Source organism: Chenopodium quinoa, unplaced genomic scaffold (assembly GCF_001683475.1).
Source record: "Chenopodium quinoa cultivar QQ74 unplaced genomic scaffold, ASM168347v1, whole genome shotgun sequence".
Classification (NCBI taxonomy): Eukaryota; Viridiplantae; Streptophyta; class Magnoliopsida; order Caryophyllales; family Amaranthaceae; genus Chenopodium; species Chenopodium quinoa.
Window position 1 is genome coordinate 3,524,247 of NW_018743503.1, and position 22,332 is coordinate 3,546,578.

Here is a 22,332-nt window from a genome sequence, read left to right on the forward strand (position 1 = left end):
TTAATAATGCACCATTCTATTTCACTATAGATAATTAAGAGTTTACATCAACAAGACTTTCCTCACCCAAATTGGTATCCAATTTGGCAGAAGGCTTGGTCTTAAGGAAAGGGTAAAAACATAACAACTAAATGCTAAATAAAACATAGAAAATCACTCTACTGGCACAAAGCACTTCCTTGCTCTACTACCTCATGGATATCATTGTGGTAAGTAGCTTCCAGACATCAGTTGCTTATGTTAAATGCATATACATGCCAATTTTCTGTTGCTGCTAGTTGAAGCTGGATATACCTTGTTAAATAGAGATAATTTAGAAGAACTGTTATTTTCAAAATGTGGGATGATGAGAGGGTGGTTCTTTATGCTTTTCTTACCAGTAATAAGAATAGAGAATCATGAGGCCTGAAATTAAATCTTCTCAAGTATCCCAGTCAAAGGATGTGTAGGTACGTTTCATTGTTCTGGCACATTTATGTGGTTAAGGACACTGTTTTCTTGTAAAGAGTCTAGGACCATTAGACCAATAATATTGTTTCTTAATCAAGAACTGACCACCTACACCTTGTTTCATTTTATGAGGGGATACTTGCTTCATTTCATTTATTTGCATTATGTAATATGCCCATCTCTTCTACTTGGCTCTAATTCATTGTGTTTGCTATGAAGCTGGGATTTTTTTATCAGTCAAGAACGGGAAGCTTGACTTGAGTACACATCCATGGCCTTCAAATTCTGCTCGTGCCAAAGACTTAATTGCTAAATTGTTTGAGAGAAAACCTAAGGCAGAGGCACTTGGTATTTTTTTTTTTTTTTTTTTTTGCTCAACTAAGGTTTTTGATGATAGGGAATTATGACATGAAAACTGCTTTTAACTAGCTGGATTTAGTTTAATTTTTTTTTAGTTTGAATGTTTTATATACATTAGTCTACTAGCTCAACGGGTAGAGCATTGTGCAAATACACAAAAGATGTGGGTTGGGTTCGAATTCCACGTTAGTTCATTTTGGTAAAGTGAAGACGAGAATATGTAATAAAGTTAGTTGTAACAATTTTTTCTGTTATCATTACTCATTAGTTTTTTAATATACTTTTGCTATGATTTATTTTTGAGATATATTGATTTATTTTTAATTTTTTAGTTATTTTTAGAGATAACCTATGTAGGAATCGAACCTACATCTTCTATGCATTTGCATAGTGCTCTACCAATTGAGCTAATATGTTTTTGCATACCTAATAAAAGTTAAATAGCGTAATCCAACCCCTTTGCTATGATAGAAAAACACATTGCCTGATTTGCAAGAAATGAGACTAAAAATCTATAAGCGATCCTAATTATGCATACGTTCTATTTTCCACATCATGTTCTAACTATAGCTAAAAATTAAAAATATATCTGAATTTAATTAGAACATAATAATCATAACTCAGAACATAAGAAGAATTTTATTTTATTTTTCCTATGTTCTAAATTTTCTTTGTCTATGTACTAATTTTGTTTAACTATCTATGATCTAATTTTGTTTTATACGTTTTTGAACATATGTTCTAGATTTTTTTTCCTATGTTCTAAAATTTTTCTATCTGTGTTCTATTTTTTTTTTCCGTATGTTCTAAATTTTTTTCTATGTTCTAAATTTTTTTCCTATATTCTAAATTTTTTCTAATGTTCTAAATTTTGTTCCCATGTTTCAAACCTATATGTTATAAAATTTTCTACTTATGTTCTAAATTTTGTTCCTATGTTTCAAACCTATGTTTTAAATTTTTTCTACTTATGTTCTAAATTTTTTCTGCCATGTTTTAAATTACTTCCTATGTTCTAAATATTTTTACTATGTTCTAATTTTTTCTGCTTATGTTGTAACAAAATTTTCCTATGTTCTAAACTTTTTTTCTACGTTCTAAATATTTTTTACTATGTTCTAAATTTTTCTGCTTATGTTGTAACAAAATTTTCCTATGTTCTAAACTTTTATCTATGTTCTAAAATGTTTTCCTATGTTCTAAATTTTTCTACCTATATTCTAAATTTTTTTTATGTTCTAAAATTTATCCTGCATTCTAAATTTTTTTTTGGTTATGTTCTAATTTTTTCCATATGTACCAAATGTTTCTACTTAAGTTCTAGTTTTTTTTTTTTTTTTTTTTTTTTTTTTTTTTTTTTTTTTTTGTGTGTGTTCTATAATCTAAATATATGTTCTAAAATTTTTTCCTATTGTCTACATTTTCTTTCCTATCTACTAAACACATGATCTATTTTTTTTTTCTTTTTTGTTTTTTAGGTTCACAAATAAAATACAGAACCAAATAATCAATGGGAAAAGATTCTCATTCAACAAAATTGAAACAAGCATTAATGTAAGAAACACAACTAGCTATGCTATTAAGCCACACATTGTTTATTTTTACCCAAAATAAAAATTCTAGAATATCAACCAAAATAAGCATCTAATATGATTCTCCATCTCCAATACCTCTTTAATTTCCCCCCAAATATCCAATGTATTTGTATATAGAAAAGAGACAAGCATTAAGAAACCAGGGTAATTAATTAACGAAACCAAGTATATCAGATTCCCAACTAATCAACCACTAAAATAAAGGAGCAAAAAATTGCAAGCCTTCAAAATATAAGTACTAGGCACAATATTGCACAGACATGACTAATCACACTAAATGACTACTCCTAGTCCTAACCAAACAACTATCAGCTTTTTGTTATTAGAGGTACACATAATCAACATGTTCTCAACATCAAAGAATCATTTAGTTCTACTATAAAACTCGAGACTATTAGAAATATCAACCAAAAATAGCAAAATAAATTTATAAATAGTTCGAAATTACTGAAATAGAATGATGAAATATAAAACTTGGGCAATAAATAGATGATAACAATGAATTTGAACTTATAGTGAACATAAGCAATGAACATTAAAAAAAAAAAAAAAAATTAAAAAAAAAAAAAAACCAAAAAAACAACTAGACCTGAATTTGAAAATTTGAAAATTAGGGTTTTTTTCTCCAAAATTAGTACTAAATTGAACTAGTATTACGAAAATTGTTGAAAATCCTTGAATTAATGTAAATAAATCTTTGAAAAAATTTCGAATTGCAGCTACAATGGCAGTTTTTGGGAGTTTGAGGAGCGAGAAATTGAATGACGATTTTTAAGAGAGAGAAAGGAAGGAATGTTTTGTACTTTGTGTTAGGTGAGGGAAAATTAAAAGTTTTGAGTTTACTCTTTTAATCTGAACCGTCTACTCCAATCTAATCCAACAAATTAGAATAATTCTTATATAGGGAGGAGTTCTTATATAAAGAGGGGTTCTTACCAGATCCATATATATATATATATATATATATATATATATATATATATATATATAGGGGAGGGATCCGGTAAGAACCCCTCCTTATATAAGAACCCTAGTTATATAAGAACCAATCTCAGCCGTAGGATTAAGGTAATTTAGACGGTTAAGATTAAAACACGTATTTTTCCTCATACCCCCTACGGCCCTACCACCCGATCAAAATTTTCTCTCTCCTCTAACTTTCTCTCTCTTCGTGCTCATCACATTCTCTCTCTGCAAACCCCCAAAAATCTCCATAGAAATTGCAATTTGAAGGATTTTCGACTCAGGTATGTTTTTATTTTTCGATTTTGTTCAAATTTCCATGAACTTAGCATGTTGTTTAAGTAGATTTTGCGATTTTTTGTTTTGATTTTTGCGATTTTATGTTTTCCGATTTTTTGATTTGATTTTGCGTTTTTTTTTTAGGTTCGGCAGAACTTCCGCAACCTCTGGCACACTGACCTTCTTCGCACTATTCAGGCTGATACTCCTTGTAAGATATTTCTTCTTCTTCTTTTTCAATTTATCCAGTTTTCACAACTTCGGATTTTCACTGCGGAAATCACTGTTTTCTGATTTTTTTTTTTTGGAATTTTTTGATTTTGTTGCAGATTGTTGTTTGTCGTTGTTCTGGTAAATTCTTTGATCCGCTAATTTCTCAATTGCTGATTAGTTGAATTTTAGTTTTGTTAGTGTGTTTAGTGATTGTTTGACGAGATATGGATGATTTTGCTTGTTGACTTTGCGGTTTATTCGAGATGATTGATTAGGTTTTCAGTTTTAAGAAAGAACTGAAATGTAGGTTTTTAATTGAATTTTGATTGTCAATTTTGTGCTTTGTAACTGAAATTCGTGGTAAGGAAAATTGGAAAAATTAGTGATTTTTTCGAATTTTGATTTCGAAATTGGTGATGTTGGTGCGATTGCCCCTGTTTGTAGGGGTTGTGGTGTGGTGGTTGATTTATGCAGCATCAGCTAATTGGTTAGGGGTTGTTGGTAGTGAACTTGTGATTGCAGGGCTGAAAATAAACTTTAGAACATAGGTAGAAAAAATTTGGAACATAGGAAAAAATTAAAACATAGGTTGAAATAATTTAGAACATGGGCTGAAAATAAACTCAATCAAACCTTATCATGTTTCTGTTTCATTTGTCTTTTAAATTTCTAGTTTACTCATTCTATTTTGGGTTTTTCACTCTCCAACATGTTCTAAACTCTTTTTAAGCATGTTCTAAACTATTTTTCAGCATATTCTAAATTATTCCTATGTTCAAAAATATAATAATAATGTTGGAATGTTACTAATGTTTTTGATTTCTTAAAATTGCAGCAAAATGCAAAGCCAAAATGAAGAAAAATCAGAAGGAGGAGTTACTAATATACAAGAAGAAGAAATTACTTATGTAAAAAAAAGGTAACTAAACTAATGTTCTAAACTTTACCTATTATGTTCTAAATTTTTCCCTTAAGTTCTAAAGATTTGTACTAATGTTACTCTATTTAATGTTAGTTGTATTCTAATTATTTTTAATTGTTTTTAAAGGAAAGTTGAAAACGTTGAAGCGGAAGTAATTGATAGATCGGAATTTGAGAAGCATATTGAAAGTAAAAGTGTTGCTATAAGACATAGAAAACTTCCAACAAGGCTTCAACCACCTCGAAAATTGCAAAAAAAGGAAGGAAGAGAAAAAGATCAAGAAGAAGGAAAAGATCAAAAAGAAGAAGAGGGTAATAATGTTGAGGATGATGACAAGAATAATGATAGTAAAGATGATGGTGAGGATGATAATAAGGGTGATGTAAAGATGAAAGAGAAAGATGAAAAAGAGGAGATGGAAGATGATAGTGAGGAGGAACAAAAAATCAATAAAAAAAATCAAACTCAGGTAATAATACTCTTTAATCTTTACAATCTTTATTTTTATGTTCTAAAGTGCACGCTTATGTTCTAATTTTGCTTATCTATGTTCTAATTATGTTTATCTATTCATGGTGAGGATGTGAAGAAGAAGAAAAGAAAGATTGAAAAAGAAGAAGATGGTGAGGATGTCCAAGTAGTAGAAGCTAATGAGCAAGATAAACTAGTTAAGAGGCAACCTTATCAAAGAGTACCTCCTACTCAATTCATGAAGGATGTGTTGATAAATCTTTCGGAAAAACAAAAGCAAGCTATTCGGAACATTGGTTTTGGAGGCTTTTTGGAATTGGATTTACCAATCCATATTAATTCTACGTAAGTAGTAGAATGTTATGTTCTAAAATCATATTCTAAAATCATAAGTATTATCAATGTTATGTTCAAAATTATGATTTGTCATGTTTGAATTGCTATACACTAATGTTCTAAATTATAAGATTATGTTCTAAATTAGTTATGCTCTAAATTTTGTGCATATGTTCTAAATAATATGATTATGTTCGAAATTAGCTATGTTCTAAATTATGTGCATATGTTCTAAATTGTATGATTATGTTCTACATTATGTGCATATGTTCTAAATAATATGATTATGTTGTAAATTACTTATGTTTTAAAGTTACTTCTTGTATTCTAAAATTATGAACTCTCATGTTTGAATTGCTATACACTAATGTTCTAAATTAATTTTTTGTTATGTTCTAATGTATGTTTATTATGTTCTAAAATAGACTTTTTTTATTATATAAAGTTCTAAATTATGTTCAAAAGTTTAAATATTATACTAAATGTTTTAATCTTCTATGTTCTAAAGATTGACTATTATATTCTAAATATAGCTGTATTGTGCTTTAAATCTTACATTTTTCATTATAATTCTAGGTTGACAGAAAACTTGGTTACGAATTTTGACACGGAGAGATGTTGTTTGATGTTAACAAAGAGAAAACAAGAAATCTTTTTGGAGGCAATTGATGTTCATTTGGCTTATGGGTTGCCATTGGGAGGCAAAAGGATTGAGCAACCAAATGATGAGTCAAATCTGAAATGGAGCAAGTTTCTAAAAGCTTGGAGAAGCAAGTTTGGCCTCAAAAAAGTATGATGATATAATGTGGTTATGTTTTAAATTTTATGTTCTAAAGTATGAATTTTATGTTATAAATTGTATGTTTTAAAGTGCTTTGCTTATGTTCTAAAGTGTTTTTTGCTTTAAAATAGATCTATTATCTCCATAGGTTTCAATTTATATGTTTTTTTTTACTTCTAAAAGGGAAGTCCAACCAACAAGAGATTGATTGACAGAATTCAAGAATTGAAGAAGGAAAAATCAGTTTCTAATGAATTTCTTTGGAACTTTGTGGTATGTGTTGTCAATTGTTGCATTCGATCAACAAACAACCCACAACTATACATTAAATTCTTGTATAGTTGTATGGATGTAAAGAAAATTGCTGAATTGGATTGGTGCACATTTGTGATTGAGCACTTGAAAGATTCTGTAAGTGTATGGAAGAAGGGAAATTCTTACTTTACAGGTCCTTTACCTTTTCTAATGGTAAGTTTTAAATTCTTACCATTATGTATATATATTATTCTTGTTATGTTGAAAATGTGTGAAAAATATTCTAATTAATTCTTAACATGTACTAAATAGGTATTCTATTTTGATCGTCTACAAAGAGGAGGGTTAGAAAAACCAAGAAAATGTCCACTAATTTCGGTGTGGACAAAGGAAAGAATTCAAGTGAGATATAAGTTTGAAAAAGATCATGGATTTGGATATGGAAAACTCTTGGAAAGAATGGAATCAATTGTGGTATGATATTTGTATATGTTTATGTTTAAACACTACACTTTATGTTGTTGTTTTCTAAATTTTATAATTTATATACTAGAAGGCACCAAAAGGAAAAAAGAAACAACCAAAACAAAAGGAAAAAGAGAAGAGAATGGAAAAATCATCAATAGGTTCTAGTTCTACAACTTCTCGAAATGACATGATGGTATGATTTAGTTTATATTGTAAATTATATTTTATGCTCCATTTAATCCTTTTCTGTTAAATTATTCATGTTATGTCCTTTATGTTCTAAAATATTTTTGTGTTCTAATGAAGGGCTTTTTGAGCAAATTTGGAGATTTGGCAAAAACACTTGCCTCGAATGTTAAAGAGATGTATGGCATGTTAGAACAAGCAAAAGATCTTTTTGTTGAGGAAGAAACAACAGGAAAAATGCAACATCTCATAGACAACATATGGTGCAAGTACACAACAAAGGTATTATAATTATGTTCTAAAGTATTTTCTGGTTGTGTTCTAAAGTATTTTCAGCTTATGTTCTAAAGTATAATAAATTTATATAAATATTATGCATATTATGTTCTAAATTATAATTTCTTATTTTATAGACATTCGTGAACCAAGAAGAAAAGAAAAGCCCTTCTATACTCAGCCAAGATCAACATGTCTTCGATGAACCGGCATTTATTGAAGAATTGGATATGGTTATGGATAAGGCATGGAAGAAATTCGAGGAAACAAGGTCACCAAAGTCACCGACAGTTGGTAATTTCACATGTACATGCTTAATTTCCAAATTATACTTATGTTCTATATTAGATGCTTATGTTTTAAAGTACTTTTTTATGTTCTAAAACATGCGCTTAAATCACATGCTTATGTTCTAAATTATATGATTATGTTCTAAATTAGTTATGTTCTAAATTAGTTATGTACTAAATTAGTTATGTTCTAATTGTTAAGCAGATTTGAGATCAAAGGAAGAGGAAAAAGATAAGAACAAAGAAGAGAGAAATGAAGAGAATAAAGACAAAAACTTGTTGATTCCCTCACCAGTAGTTGGTAATTTCACATTATTTTCAAATTCATTTTTTATGTACTAATATTTACTAGATATGTTCTAATATACTTCTTATGCTCTAAATTTTTTCTGGTTATGCTTTAAAGTTAATTCTTAATTTTTTATATTCTAACTATTTCTAGGTTGTCTCCTAATTGTATATATTTCTTATGTTCTAAAGTTACTTTTTATTTTCTAATTATTTTTTGCTATTTCCTATAATACTTAATTTTTATGGTGTAATTGCTATGAAGATTTGGGATCAAAAGAAGAAGAAAAAGAGCAGTGCAGAAAAGAGAGAAACGAGGAGGAAAAAATTGAGAAGAAAGAGAAAAGGAATGAGGAGTCACCAAAAACCCCAATTCCTCCAAAAAAGAAGCAACCTTTTGATATAACTCCTCCAAGTTTCAAGTTATTGACCCCCTCACCAGCAGTTGGTAGTTTTACATTATTTTCAAACTTTTTTCTTTTGAAATAATATTACTAGATTTGTTTTAAAATTACTTCTTATGTTATAAATTTTTTCTGTTATGTTCTAAAGTTATTTCTGATGTTCTAAATTTTTTCTAAATCAGATGCTTATGTTTTAAACTACTTTCTTATGTTCTAAATTATGTGCATATGCTCTAAATTATATGATTATGTGCTAAATTATGTGCATATGCTCTAATAATATGATTATGTTCTAAATTATGTGCATATGTTCTAAATAATATGATTATGTTCTAAATTAGTTATGCTCTAAATTATGTGCATATTTTCTAAATAATATGATTATGTTTGAAATTAGTTATGCTCTAAATTATGTGCATATGTTCTAAATTGTATGATTATGTTCTAAATTATGTGCATATGTTCTAAATAATATAATTATGTTGTAAATTAGTTATGTTCTAAAGTTACTTCTTGTGTTCTAAATTTTTCTGGTTATATTCTAGTTATTTTTAATGTTCTAAATTTTTTCCAACTATTTCTATGTTGTGTCCTTATTGTTTCTACTTATGGTTTGATGTCCCAGAAAATCAAGAAGATAATGAAGCAGAACTCACTTACGAAGAAGTGACAGCAAATGTTCTAAATTGTGCTTTTCTAAATCCAGATCATCCACCTACATTGGATGAAGAGGAGAAGCAAGAAGAGGAAAAAGAGGAGAAGAAAGAAGAGGAAAAAGAGGAGAAGAAAGAAGAAAAGGAGAAGAAGAAAGAAGAGGAAAAAGAAGAGAAGCAAGAGGAGAAGAAAGAAGAAAAGGGGAAGAAGAAAGAGGAGGAAAAAAAGGAGATCCAAGAGGAGAAGAGAGAAGAAAAGGGGAAGAAGAAAAAGGAGGAAAAAGAGGAGATCCAAGAGGAGAAGAGAGAAGAAAAGGGGAAGAAGAAAAAGGAGGAAAAAGAGGAGAATCAAGAGGAGAAGAAAGAAAATGAAGGAAGCAAGAATGAAGAGAAGAACAAAGAAGAAAAAAATGAGAACAAGAAAGGGTAATCATTTTGTAAACTTTAAAACAAATGTTGGTTATGGTTTAGTTAAATTTTAATTTAGAACTTGGTAATAATAAATTTTGGTTTGATTTGGTTATGGTTTTTGTTATCAATAAATTTTGGTTTGATTTAGTTATGGTTTGTGTTATCTATGTGATATTTTTTAATTGAATTAAGTAGGAAACAAGGAGAAGAAAAAGGAGAAGAAAAGACACGGAAAAAAAGAGGAAAGGATAAGCTTCCAATGTACTTGCGTTCACCTTTCATGGTTGAACATGAAAAACTTTTCAAGAATGTGGACAATAGAAAGGTAGCTGAGTATGCGTTTGCTCAAGGAGATAATAAGTAAGACTTTAAAACTTTAAAATTATATGCTTATGTTCTAAGCTATATGCTTATGTTCTAAGCTATATGCTTATGATCTAAGCTATAAATTATGTTCTAAACTTCATTCTTATGTTCTAAACTGCGTGTTCTAAGCTCCGAGATTATGTTATAAAGTACATGTGTAAAACTATATGCTTATGTTCTAAAATAGGTACTTATGTTCTAAACTATATTCTTATGTTTTAAATTATGTGTTTATGTTCTAAACTACATGCTTATGTTCTAAACTACATGCTTATGTTCTGATTTTATTGTTCTGATTTTAGGGAGCTTTTGTATGCTGATAACATGGGGACAACGATTACGAGAGATGAGATTCATAGTCTCATAGAAGATAAGCACATGTTGAACAATGTTGTGGATGCTTATGTTTGCCTATTGAATTTTGAAAATAAAAGACGTGGTGTAGACAAGAAGAGTAGATTCTTTTTCACTACTGAATGCTATGTATGTTTTTGAACTTAAAATTATAACTATGTTCTAAGAGTAGATTCTTTTTGTTTCTCATATAGATTATACTATGCACCTATGTTCTAATTACTTATGTTTTAATTTCTTTTTCTTTTTCAGCTCATACGTTGTACAGAAAAATACTTCAAATCAAATGAAAGGCAAGATGATAGAATGAAGGCTTTGTTTGATAGAATGCAACAAGAAATGACAACGACCGAAGTAACAAGCTTCAAAAGCATTCAATTGGTAATTTGGTATCTTATTATGTTGTACTTTTTTATTATTATATGTTCTAATTATTGGTTTTGTTTATGTTCTAATTATTTTTATCTATGTTTTAAAGTATCTACTTATGTTCTAAACTACTTATTTATCTTCTAAACTACTTACTTATGTTCTAAACTACATGTTATAAAAATTATATGCTTGTGTTCTAATCTATATGCTTATGTTCTAAAATGCATGCTTATGTTCTAATTTTGCTTATCTATGTTCTAATTCTGTTTATCTATTAGGTTTTCTTCCCGGTCGTTTTACCAGATCACTACTATTTGCTGTGTGTCAACTTTGTGGAAGGAACATTTGATTTGATTGACAACAGATTTCTTCCACCAAGTATTCCTTTTCACAATAAATATGGAAATTACCATAGATTAATGGTAAGACATCAAGTTTACATTTTTTTAATTATACTTTTGTTCTAACTTTTGCCTTATATGTTCTACAGTTTTTCTTTATGTTCTAAAGTTTACCTTATATGTTCTAAAGTTTATCCAATTTTTCAGTTGAATGCATTTGCTGATTTCGTTCACTCAATTGACTCAAATATAAAGAGTGACTTTGTATCCTCCTTCAAAACAAGAAACTTGAGTATGTCATGGAAGAGCAATAAGAACAAACATGATTGTGGAGTGTTCCTGTTGAAGCACATGGAAACATATGAAGGAGAATCTGTAAAACAATGGAATTCGGGACTAGAATTAGACAATGTAAGTTTAAAACATAAGATACATGTTTTAAATTAGTTTCGTTTATGGTTTTGGTGTTATGGTTTTAGTGTTGTGGTTTGGTTTGGTTATTGTTTAGATATATTATGGTTTATTATATTTATTTATACTTATATGCTAAATTATATTCATGTTCTAAATTATATGCTTATGTTCTAAAGTATTTCTGTTTATGTTCTAAAAGTTACTCTTTTTTTTTTTTTTTTTGCAGTTTGACCAAATGTTTATGTTTATGTTCTAAAAGTTACTCTTTTTTTTTTTTTTTTTGCAGTTTGACCAAATGAAAAAATTAAGAGTGGAGTATTGTGGGAAGATAATAACAGCAGAAGTAAATGAAGAACGGAACAAAGTGATTAGGAGATCAAAAAAGTGGTCAAAGGAGAACAAAATGGATATATGATTGTTAAGATCTTAAGTTTATATTTGTAGAGAGATATTTGCAAAGAATATAACAGTAATTTTTTATGTTCTATGTATTTACCAGTTACAAGAAATATATTGTTGAATCATATTAAATGCTAAAATTTTAATATAAAATATATCATATAAACTTATATGCTAAATTATATTCATGTTCTAAATTATATGGGTATGTTCTAAAGTATTTTTGATTATGTTTTAATAATTATATGCTTATAAAGTTAGGATATTGGAATATATTATTATATATTAATTTTGACTTAAAACTTAAAGTGTAGAACATTAGAACATAAGAAAATTAAAAAAAAGTAACAAGAAATGACAACAGCCAAAGTAACAAGATTCCAAAGCATTCAATTGGTAACTTGATTCTAATTATATCTTATTATGTTGTACTTTTTTCTTATTACATGTCCAAATTATTGATTTTGCTAATCTTCTAATTATTTTTATCTATGTTCTAAAGTATTTGCTTATGTTCTAAACTGGCTGCTTCTAATCCATTACTTTTGCTTTATTTTTCCTTTTGAATACAATGCATACACTCTTTAGTGCATATCTAAGAAGGCATATGTAAATCAATGTTAAGAAACTTGAATAAATAAAAGTTGATTAAAGCAAGATTCAACTAAATGTTGTTTAATAAAGGTATCTAAAATGCTTGTACTATCATTACTCGTAGTTCAAATTGACTTAATAAAACAACTTATAATTACGAAAAGGGGGGAAGATGAAGAGACAGGAGATGTTATAAAACATTATAATCAACTTTAATTAACATAAAAATTGATAAGAAAAACACTAGTAGAGATACTCTGAATAATAATTGGACAAAAAAGAAATAAAAATATATTGTTTCTAAAAGTAAATAAATTGAGTTCTTATATTTTAAGAATTACATGAATAATATTTTACGTGCTAGTAAATGAGATATTGTTTCTAAATATATAACATCTCATGCAACTGGATTAATAGTATATTCACCAACCTGTAAAGAAAAAAAAATAAAACAATATTAGAACATAAGCACATAATTTAGCATTAAAAAATGTTATAACATGCCATTTCTATTAGTTTAGAACACATGATATTATATAGAGTAAAAACTTTAGAACATTTAAAGAAACCTTTAAAACATATAAAGAAAACTTTAGAACATATAAAGAAAATATTTTGAACATAAAGAGAAAAGTTAAAATATAAAGGAAAACTTTAGAACAAAATGAATAACTTTATATTCTAAACATTAGAGCATATTAAATTACACTAAAACAGAAAGAATAAACATTAGAACATAGAGAAAACACTTTAGAACATAGAAAAGTAACTTTAGAACAAAGAGAAAACACTTTAGAACATATTGAATTACTTTAGAACATATATGAATAACTTTATGTTCTAAACTTGCTTAAAACATAATTACTTTAGAACAAAATAAATATAAGAAAATTAAAAATAAAGTTTACTTACAATATCACTTGACTTTTCCAGGGCAATTACGACTATCATGATAACCAAGCTCCCCACATGCTCTACATAATCTCTTCTTCTTTTGACTTTGTTCAATAGACTTTTCTCTGTCACTCTTCATTCTTTTGTCACTATTTGGAACATGAACCTCATTTGGAACATGGACATCATTTGGAACATGGACATCATTTGGAACATTTACCTGATTTGGAACATGAACCTGATTTGGAACATGGACATCATTTGGAACATTGACCTGATTTGGAACATGAACCCCCGTGCCTTTGTTCTTCGAAATTTTAGGAGGTTTGATTAAAACATTAGAAGGTAGACTAGCTCCAATAAGCATTTCAATGTCTTTAACTTTGTTCGAAAGATTGTTGCTTCCATTTGTTTTCTTCTGTTCCAAATCTACCCTCATGGCTCGAAGTTTTTTGACAAGATCACTAAGATCATCTTCATTGTTTTGCACTAAACTCACACAAGCATGAATTTCAGACCACAAATCATTTAATAACATTTTCTTATCTACTGCATTAATACATTCCTCCAACACATTACCCTCTAAATCAAAAATGGGCTTCTTATAAGCCATTGTACACCATCTATTTAGAATGTAGGCCTTGGGAATTTTTTCTAACATCCTTGCCTTCCACACCCAAATCATATGCCTACAAGGCACACCATCACGTTCAAATTTTTTACAAAAACACTTGGTATCAAAGGTAGTTGGATCAAAAACAACATCAAAAGTCCTCCTTCTAGTGCCTTCCCTCAAATTGAAAATGTAAAGCTCATTGTCCTTCCTCATCTCCTCAACACCACAATTAAAACATCCAATTTCAAGCTCATATTGAAATTCATAGAAAATTGTTGTTGTAAACAATTCAGAAGCATCTTTCTCTAAAGGAATTGGAGTCTTACACTCCGGACGCTTATTCTTCGAATCATTATCCATTTTATTTTGAGTGTGCCTTTGAGCATCCAATGCACATTCAAACCTATAGAAAATAGAAATTAACTTTAAAACATAGAAGATAATTGTAGAACATAGAGTGAATTACATTAGAACATATAAATATACATGACATGTTTATTATGATCTAAATATTATTAAAACATAAAGAGAAAAAGAAAACATAAAAGAGAATTATAAAATAAATAGTAAAACTATAAAGCATAAAAAGAAAACTTTAGAGCATACAAGGAAAACTTTAGAACATAAAGAGTAACTTTAGAACATATATAGACAATTACTTATTACCTCATGTAGAACTCAATCAAAGTGAGATGGGGATTTGTGAACATAGTGAAAAAATTATTTTCACTTTCTGATCTAGATGTGGTTCTCATAATGCCACCCAAAAATAAATCTCTGAAATACGCTGGAATCCACATATCACGTATGTTGTACATGTATGCCAACCATTCATGATCGTTCAAATGGAATTCTGAAATAACTTTGTTCCACTTTTCTTCAAATTCTGCCGGCTCAATCTCTAAATGCCAAACACATGAACACAGTTTTTTCAAGAAATCAGTGTCTTGGGCAATCGCCCGACCTACTTTTTCAGGCACCTTTTTCATAATATGCCACATACAAAACCTATGTTCTGTAGTTTGAAAAACATTACGAACAGCAACTTTCATTGCAGGGTCTTGATCGGTAATCAAACACACAGGCTCGTTATTTCCCATTGCTTTAAGAAAAGTTTTGAAAACCCATTCAAAAGATGATATATCCTCATGAGCTACAAAAGAAGCCGCAAAAGTAACACATTTTTTATGATGATCAACTCCAGTAAATGGACCAAAGATCATATTATATCTGTAACATACACAAATTATTTATGCAGAAAATAGAGGTAAACTTTAGAACATAGAGGTAAATTGTAGAACATAGAGGTATACTTTAGAACATAGAGGTATACTTTAGAACATTAAGGATAAACTTTAGAGGATAGTAATTTACTTTAATTATTAAACTTGGCAGTAATATAGTTGTTTTAAAACATAATGAATTACTCTAAAACATAAACACTAAACTAAAAATATACAGTAAAGCTTTAAAAACTTATAAGTAAACTTTAGAACATATAGACATAATGTTTAGAACATGATGGATATTAGTTTAGAACACAAAGAATAAAGTATAAAACACAAAAGCATAATGTTTAAAGCATAAAAGCATGATGGATATATTTTAAAGCATAAGGTAGAACATTAGCAATATATGTTTAGAACATAAGGCATACATAGTTTAGAACATAAAGAATATTTGTTTAGAACATCAAAACATGATGGATATTTGTTTAGGAACACAAGGCATGATATTTAGAATATAAGAACATATGTTTAAAAAATTAATATGTAAAAGTAAAATATTAATTACATTATGAAAGAAATTTATATTTAAAACATCACCTGTTTGTTTTGAATGTGGTATCAAAAGAAACCATATCACCAAAAAGTGCATAATTTTTTCGACAGATTGGATCAGCCCATAAAGCTCTACAAAGTCTATCTTCTTCATCAACATCATAGGAAAAAAAAATGCACTCCAGAGCACTTTCTTATTTTGAAAATTATCCACAAACATTTGGGCATCTGATCCATCAATATAAGCCTTCAAATCTCTATAAAAATTTTTGAAATCTTGTTTAGATGCACCAACATTATCATGTGATCCAGCTAATTCTTTCATCATAGTATAAGACCTCACAGGACCAACATTTACCTGTTAGAAAAAAAAAATATTACTAAGATTAAGAATTAACTTTAGAACATAGTAAATCAAAACAAAAAAAAAACATTATTTAGTACATAAAAATAAATCACCTTTGAATTATCAACAATCAACTTTTTATGCATAATATGCATTTTTCTATTATCCTTCTGAAATTTTGCACAACTTGGAGTATATAAAGGATGATTATGTTCTTCTTTGAAATGAGTTACAACATACTTTCCAGCATCATATCTCATACATATGTGAGCATTGCATCCTACACGAGTGACTAAACGTTTCCTAGTAATATGAACTTTTCCTTCTTCATAAACTGTTTGTTGAGCAATAGGTTTTCTTATTGCCCTAAAACCTTCCTTATTGCAAACTCCATATTGAAAAGCAATTATATCTTTGTTATTCTTCTTCCTTTTAGTAGTAGATTTCCTAGAAGTAAACCCAGCGGCATTTGCATATGCTTTATAAAAACTAAGACCCTCTTCAGGATCTTTAAATATCATACCCAAACTGGGTTTTAACTCCTTGGGAACATTTGGAATCCATTCCTTAGTGGTACCACCAGGGCTAAATGATCCAACAACCTCTGGAGTACGATAAATATCACCAACTGCATTAGAACATGAAAGTAAACATTAGAACATACAATGAAAGTCATAGAATATGAAGAAAACATTAGCACATAATAAAAAACTTTATAATATAAAGAGAAAGATACATAGAAAACTTTAGAACATACAGAGAAAACTTTAGAACATCAAGGATAACCTTTAGAACATAGTAAATTAGGGACATCCTTATAACATATTGCTTTAGAACATAGTGAATTACTTTATAACATACATAATAAAATTTAGAATAAAGTAAAAAAATTAAACTAAAAGGTTAACTTTAGAACATACAATGAAAGTAAACATTAGAACATAAAAAGTAAAATTTAAAACTAGAAGGTAAACTTTAGAACATAGAATGAAAGTTTTAGAATATAAAGATAAAGTAGGATTCCCTACTCCCTATGTCAGATTGGTGGGGCCATGGTTTGGTGATTCCAGTGGCAGTGACATGCATCAACTATCCCTATGTCAGATTTCTAGGATAAAGTAGCATTCCCAACTCCCAAGCCCCCAATGCCCAGCTCCAAGACGAGCCTTGAGGTTGTTGTGGCATTATCCAATAATGATCGATATTGTTTACCCACAGTTTACTTTGAATCATTACAAATTATTTAAAATGGATTAGATATTTTTTATTTATCAAATTAATTAACTTCCTCAATAATGATCAATATTGTTTACCCACACGTACTACTTTTTATAATCCTTCATCAACCACTCTTTCATACTCCGATGTATTCTGCATTCTAAAAGGAGTTCAATAGGCAACGGAACATGGCATTTGCACTTATCATTCGGATGGGAACATATAGAGAAAACTTTAGAACATTACCGATAAACTTTAGAACATAGTAAAGAAACTTTAGAACATGTAAGTAAATTGAAATTAAAACATTAAAAACAATAAAATTACCTGAATGAGTAACACAAGAAGAAGGATAATTAGGTTGAACACCATCTAAATCCATCAATATGCAAAAACCTATTTAAAAAAACACATATTGTAGCAAAAAAGCAACTAGAAATTAAAATCCATTAAAAAACAAAAATATGGAAAAAAAAACTCAAGCAAAGGAAAAAACAGAACAATCTGGAAATGAAAAATCACAAAAAAAACAGAAAATTAATGAAAAAAAACTGAAGAAAATTCGCAAAAAAAAAAAAATAGATAAAATCGAAAAAAACAAAAAATAATTGCTCGAAAGTAGGAAAAAAAAAACAAAAAAACATATAACATTGAAAAAATCTGGAAATGAAAAATCGAAGAAGAAAGAGAAAACTAGAAAATGAAATTGATGAAATTAATGAAAAAAACTCAAGAAAATTCGCAAAAAAAAAAAAAAAAAAAAAAAGATAAAATCGACATAAACTTACATTAATCTCAATAATAAAAAAAATGAATGATGAAATCGCAAAAAGAAAAAAAAAAACAGATTTTTGCTGATTTTCGAATTGATGAATTGCATATCCACAAATAATATGAAAAATAAAATTTCACACAAATTCGCCAAAATAAAAAAAAAATCAACAAAAATTCGCAAAGAATAGATATCAATAAATAAATTAACTAAAAGAATTATCAAAATTATAAAAATTGAATAACAAACCTTAATTTCTTGAAGGAATTTGCATCCAAAAGTATGAGAAGAGAGAGAGTTGTAATGTATGAGAGGAGAGAGAAAGAGTTGTAAATTTGTAATGTATGAGAGGAGAGAGAGAGCTGTAATGTTCAAAGCCCAAAAAAAAAGGAAAGAAGAACCGTGAATGAGGAGAAAGAAAGGGAAAAGAACAGCAAAAATTACTAAAATGCCATTACTAATCATTCATTTTCAGCGGTCAGATCAAACTAATTGTACGGTCCAGATTAGTTCTTATATATAATGGGTTCTTATATAGAGGAGGGTTCTTACATGAGCCTTCCTCTATATATATATATATATATATCAGAAATCCTAAATACCTTTGTCCTTCATCCGCCCCATTCAGCTTTCTCCATCATCACTCTCTCTCATCTTGTGATCTTGTCCCTCCTCCTTTCCTTTTCTACATAAAATGCAATCTTCTATTTATTATTTTCCTTCATTGTGTATTCATATAATTTAAATATATATTAATTTTTTGGGGATGTTGAAGATGAAACGAAAACTCAATTTCATTAAAGTTGTATGCAAGGAAGCACAAGAGTGACGTACACGATTTGATTTTTTTTTTTAATTATGTATGATGTATCTCGGTTATTTTTGAGAATATTGGTGGGCACATTTAAGCCTGTAAAAGTTGAATTTGTAAAATATTTTAGACGGTTTATCTATTAGATCTTGTTATTTTGTCATTAAAATTATAAATTTTGCTTAGAAATATCACAAACCTAAGAGAAATTAAGTAAATGGATTGGATTCGGTTTCAGCATTGGAAATTTGGTTCGATTTGAATAATTGGACTGAATTTCAATTCGGTGTGGATTTGGATTGAAAAAACTAAAACCGAATTATTTGGGTTTGGGGCATAATCCAAATCGAAAATCGAAATTTCACCCCTACCTCTTGTATTGCCCTTACCTTATTTATATTTGTTTTTTTGTTTTTCTCTATCTTAGAGTAACTTTTTTTTTTAAACTCTAAAATGTATTACTATTATTCATGGTTTAGTTGAAATCACTGTTCTATGTACTTCCTCCGTTTTTTTATTGTTATTTGGAATTCTACACTATTCACGCACACTCCTTTGATCATTTTTCATGATTTATACGTTGGAAAATATAGTCACGTGGAATCTTATTAAATTCGTTTCCGAAGTACATTTTCATAAAGTATTACTTAATTTCATGTGTTTTTATCATATAATTGAATTATATAAAATAATTTTTTTCCCATATGATTATCGAATGTAGATTATACCAACGACTCTAATTTATCAAATGTTAAATCAAGTTCAAGGGCACCAAGAATCATGTTCCAAAGGATCATGAAGATGGACACAACTGTATATGGAATGACTGCTTACCCTCCTATATTCTCTCCCCACTTATTTAATTTTGTCAAAGATTTCATGTGAAGATGCTATGTATAAAAGGAAAATTTTGAAGAATGTCATTCATTCTTTCAGCAAAGGCAAGACATTATGAGTAGATTTGGTGCCTGCATAACTTATGACACCTCTATTAATTCCGTGGATAGATGATTGCATTCGAATTAGTACATCTTCTTGCAAGATATTCCCTACAACATTTTGTTAAAGAAAATGTCACTTTAGTGACGAATACCTCAATAAGTACAATGAAAAAGATTTGGTAGTCTACTGGGAATTGGAGAACGTCGAGTATTTCCAAGGTTCCATTGATTTATGCATTGGTGATGGAATAGTTGTCCACTTCGGTTGAAAGGTATAATTTCTAGAAAAGCAAGTAAATTCACATTGATCTTGGAAGTTGAGCTATCACTTGATCTTGGGATCTGGCATGCTTTTGTTGGGATACCAAGTAGTCGTAATGACATTAATATCCATGATAAATTCCCTTTATTTAATGATTTTTTTTGCACTACCTATTATCTATGTTGTGAATGATTGTCAATATAATATGAGGTGTTATCTTAATGATGGTACATATCCTAAATGTGCAACATTTATTCCTACAATTTTACTAGTTTAACTACTACAAAATAAAAAAGGCTTTTTTGCCAAGCTACAAGAAGCTAGGCAAAAGAATGTTGAGCTTGCTTTTGGAGTACTACAAGCTCGTTCAGCAATAATACAGAATCTTGTGCTAGCTTATGATGCATCAATGTTAGGAAAAATAATGGTAGCTTGTATCATTGTACACAATATGATCATGAAGGACGAAAGAGATACATATGAAATGTATACCGAATGAATATCAACAAGCCACACCAACATCTTCAAGTAATGAAAATAATGAAGAACCTTTTTAGTTCCAAAGTAGCCACTACCAAATTGCAAGTTTGAATTTTACATCTTAATAGAGCTCGTTGTCACAAGTCATCTCCCTCATATCATCAAATAGGCGTCAAATAGGTCACTATACAACAAGGCATAATCATGGCTAAGGGTGCTTGCCCTTAGTGCCTAGTAGCACACTTCTCCCTATAAGCTTTACTTTGTATTGGTCTTATATTTCTAATGAACACCCGTTCGATGCTAACACAATAATGGGCCATTTGGAGGGACAAATGAACTCTAAATGGGCTTCATATTGGGTGTCCACCATATTTTGGTCCAAAGAACATAATGGAAGTGTCACTTTTCCAAGATGAGATCCCAAAATATGAGTTTAGGCAGCAAGGAGCACGGAAAATGCGAGAGAGTTCTAGAAGGTTCTGGACATCTCTTGGAGGTTCTTTGGGGGAGTATTCTAGAGGGGATAACTCTAGAATATCCAAGGATCATCTTGTACTTAGTAGAAATTTTCTAAGGTCAACATATAATATTCTAGAATGTGCTAAGCTTCTCTTATACATTCTAAAATGGGTGTGTGTAGAACCTCCTTGTATGTAGCTCCTTTGGAGGTGGGAACTATCTAGAAGGTAGTCTAAAACCTCTAAGTAAGTTAGGAAGAATCTAAAGAAACCTTGTAAGTAGGATAGAGCACTATAAATAGGCTCCTAGGATCATTTGTACATATTAGTCAACAACCTTCAAATTGTATTCTTTCTTCGAGTAATCAAAGCATTATCTTGAAAAATACTTGTGAATAGGCTTGGTTATTGGGCGGGTTAGAGTGGGTCAGTACGGGTCAATAATGGGGTGGGTCTGTTGAGGGTCAGTGTGGGCTACGGTTGGGTCAGGGTCAGAAGCTAAGTAGAAAAGGGTAATTATTGGGCTCCATACCAGGAAAAATTTCATAATGAATGAATTGCATTTTATCCATTAAAAATATTTATAAAAGATAAAAAAGTAAAAAAGTAAAAAAATAAATAAATAAATAAAGAAAAAAAAATTGAAATGTGAAAATTGGTTAAAAATAGATATTTATTTACAAATTTAATATCAATTTACAATTTTATTTGAACTATAGAGAAGTAGATTCAGAGCACCAATTATTCGGGGGAAAAAAAAAATCAGAGCAGCAATTCTTCAAGATTAAAAAAAAGGATTCAGCGCCGTAAAAATTAGATACGGAATACGAAGAGGAGAGAGGGGAATGAACTGACAAATTAAAAATTTAATGTTGACTGGCTAGGCCGATTATTGGTTTCCAATAAAAACACCATTTAACATAAAGTTCAATAATAACCTTGTCCATTAAAAGTAAAAGGATCATGACATTTTAATCTATATACTATGTTGATATATGAAAATTATGGAGTTAAGGGGTTGCAATGTTATAAAACTAATGGAAGAATTGATATTGATGATAAAATGGGTTAGTTGTTATCGAATATTAATAAAAGAAATGGAAATTTCCAACAAAATTGTTAAATTTATCTACAATATATAATGATAATAATCTTATTTTATCACATATTTCTCAACCTTTAATTTCCAAACATTTTTTTTTATTATTGATATTTTTTTTTATTTACTATTGCCTCAGTTATTTTTTATTTATTTATTTTTCACTCTTTTATCTCTGTCTTCAAAAATGCTAAAGAAAATATTAACATT

At 29.0% G+C, this 22,332-nt stretch overlaps 4 protein-coding genes across 5 annotated transcripts; 2 read left to right on the forward strand and 2 right to left on the reverse strand.

Moving 5' to 3' along the window:
* Positions 1–5,170: 5,170 nt before the first annotated feature.
* LOC110739489 lies at positions 5,171–6,385 on the forward strand. The gene is made up of 3 exons (XM_021919932.1): positions 5,171–5,251; positions 5,363–5,598; positions 6,166–6,385. Exons 1-3 carry the CDS (start codon positions 5,171–5,173, stop codon positions 6,383–6,385), a joined length of 537 nt encoding a protein of 178 aa, XP_021775624.1.
* Positions 6,386–9,556: 3,171 nt separating this feature from the next.
* Positions 9,557–11,939, forward strand: LOC110739542. 2 transcript variants are annotated; one of them, XM_021920001.1, is made up of 6 exons: positions 9,557–9,616; positions 9,797–9,961; positions 10,270–10,702; positions 10,972–11,115; positions 11,242–11,445; positions 11,735–11,939. In XM_021920001.1, exons 3-6 carry the CDS (start codon positions 10,628–10,630, stop codon positions 11,861–11,863), a joined length of 552 nt encoding a protein of 183 aa, XP_021775693.1. In that variant the 5' UTR covers positions 9,557–9,616; positions 9,797–9,961; positions 10,270–10,627; the 3' UTR covers positions 11,864–11,939. The 2 variants fall into 2 exon arrangements, with proteins under 2 accessions (XP_021775693.1, XP_021775694.1); XM_021920002.1 differs by having other exon boundaries at positions 9,566–9,616; positions 9,794–9,961.
* Positions 11,940–13,270: 1,331 nt separating this feature from the next.
* On the reverse strand, positions 13,271–15,892 carry LOC110739543 (protein FAR1-RELATED SEQUENCE 5-like). Its single transcript, XM_021920003.1, has 3 exons — positions 15,778–15,892; positions 14,618–15,181; positions 13,271–14,354 (listed from the first exon to the last, which is right to left on the reverse strand). The coding sequence occupies exons 1-3, from the start codon at positions 15,810–15,812 to the stop codon at positions 13,358–13,360; spliced, it is 1,596 nt and encodes a 531-aa protein (XP_021775695.1). The 5' UTR covers positions 15,813–15,892; the 3' UTR covers positions 13,271–13,357.
* Positions 15,893–15,988: 96 nt separating this feature from the next.
* Positions 15,989–17,777, reverse strand: LOC110739544 (protein FAR1-RELATED SEQUENCE 5-like). The gene is made up of 2 exons (XM_021920004.1): positions 17,624–17,777; positions 15,989–16,706 (listed from the first exon to the last, which is right to left on the reverse strand). The coding sequence occupies exons 1-2, from the start codon at positions 17,676–17,678 to the stop codon at positions 16,147–16,149; spliced, it is 615 nt and encodes a 204-aa protein (XP_021775696.1). The 5' UTR covers positions 17,679–17,777; the 3' UTR covers positions 15,989–16,146.
* Between the last annotated feature and the right edge of the window lie 4,555 nt (positions 17,778–22,332).

Coding starts and splice junctions, on each gene's coding strand:
- LOC110739489 (XM_021919932.1), top strand. CDS start 5,171: ATGAAAGAGAAAGATGAAAAAGAGGAGATGGAAGATGATAGTGAGGAG. Junction 5,252..5,362: donor ATAAAAAAAATCAAACTCAG/GTAATAATACTC, acceptor ATTCATGGTGAG/GATGTGAAGAAGAAGAAAAG. Junction 5,599..6,165: donor CCAATCCATATTAATTCTAC/GTAAGTAGTAGA, acceptor TTATAATTCTAG/GTTGACAGAAAACTTGGTTA.
- LOC110739542 (XM_021920001.1), top strand. CDS start 10,628: ATGAAGGCTTTGTTTGATAGAATGCAACAAGAAATGACAACGACCGAA. Junction 11,116..11,241: donor GAAATTACCATAGATTAATG/GTAAGACATCAA, acceptor CCAATTTTTCAG/TTGAATGCATTTGCTGATTT. Junction 11,446..11,734: donor CGGGACTAGAATTAGACAAT/GTAAGTTTAAAA, acceptor TTTTTTTTGCAG/TTTGACCAAATGAAAAAATT.
- LOC110739543 (XM_021920003.1), bottom strand. CDS start 15,812: ATGGTTTCTTTTGATACCACATTCAAAACAAACAG. Junction 15,182..15,777: donor ACCACATTCAAAACAAACAG/GTGATGTTTTAA, acceptor TGTATGTTACAG/ATATAATATGATCTTTGGTC. Junction 14,355..14,617: donor TTGATTGAGTTCTACATGAG/GTAATAAGTAAT, acceptor TATTTTCTATAG/GTTTGAATGTGCATTGGATG.
- LOC110739544 (XM_021920004.1), bottom strand. CDS start 17,678: ATGGATTTAGATGGTGTTCAACCTAATTATCCTTCTTCTTGTGTTACT. Junction 16,707..17,623: donor TTCTTGTGTTACTCATTCAG/GTAATTTTATTG, acceptor GTTCTAATGCAG/TTGGTGATATTTATCGTACT.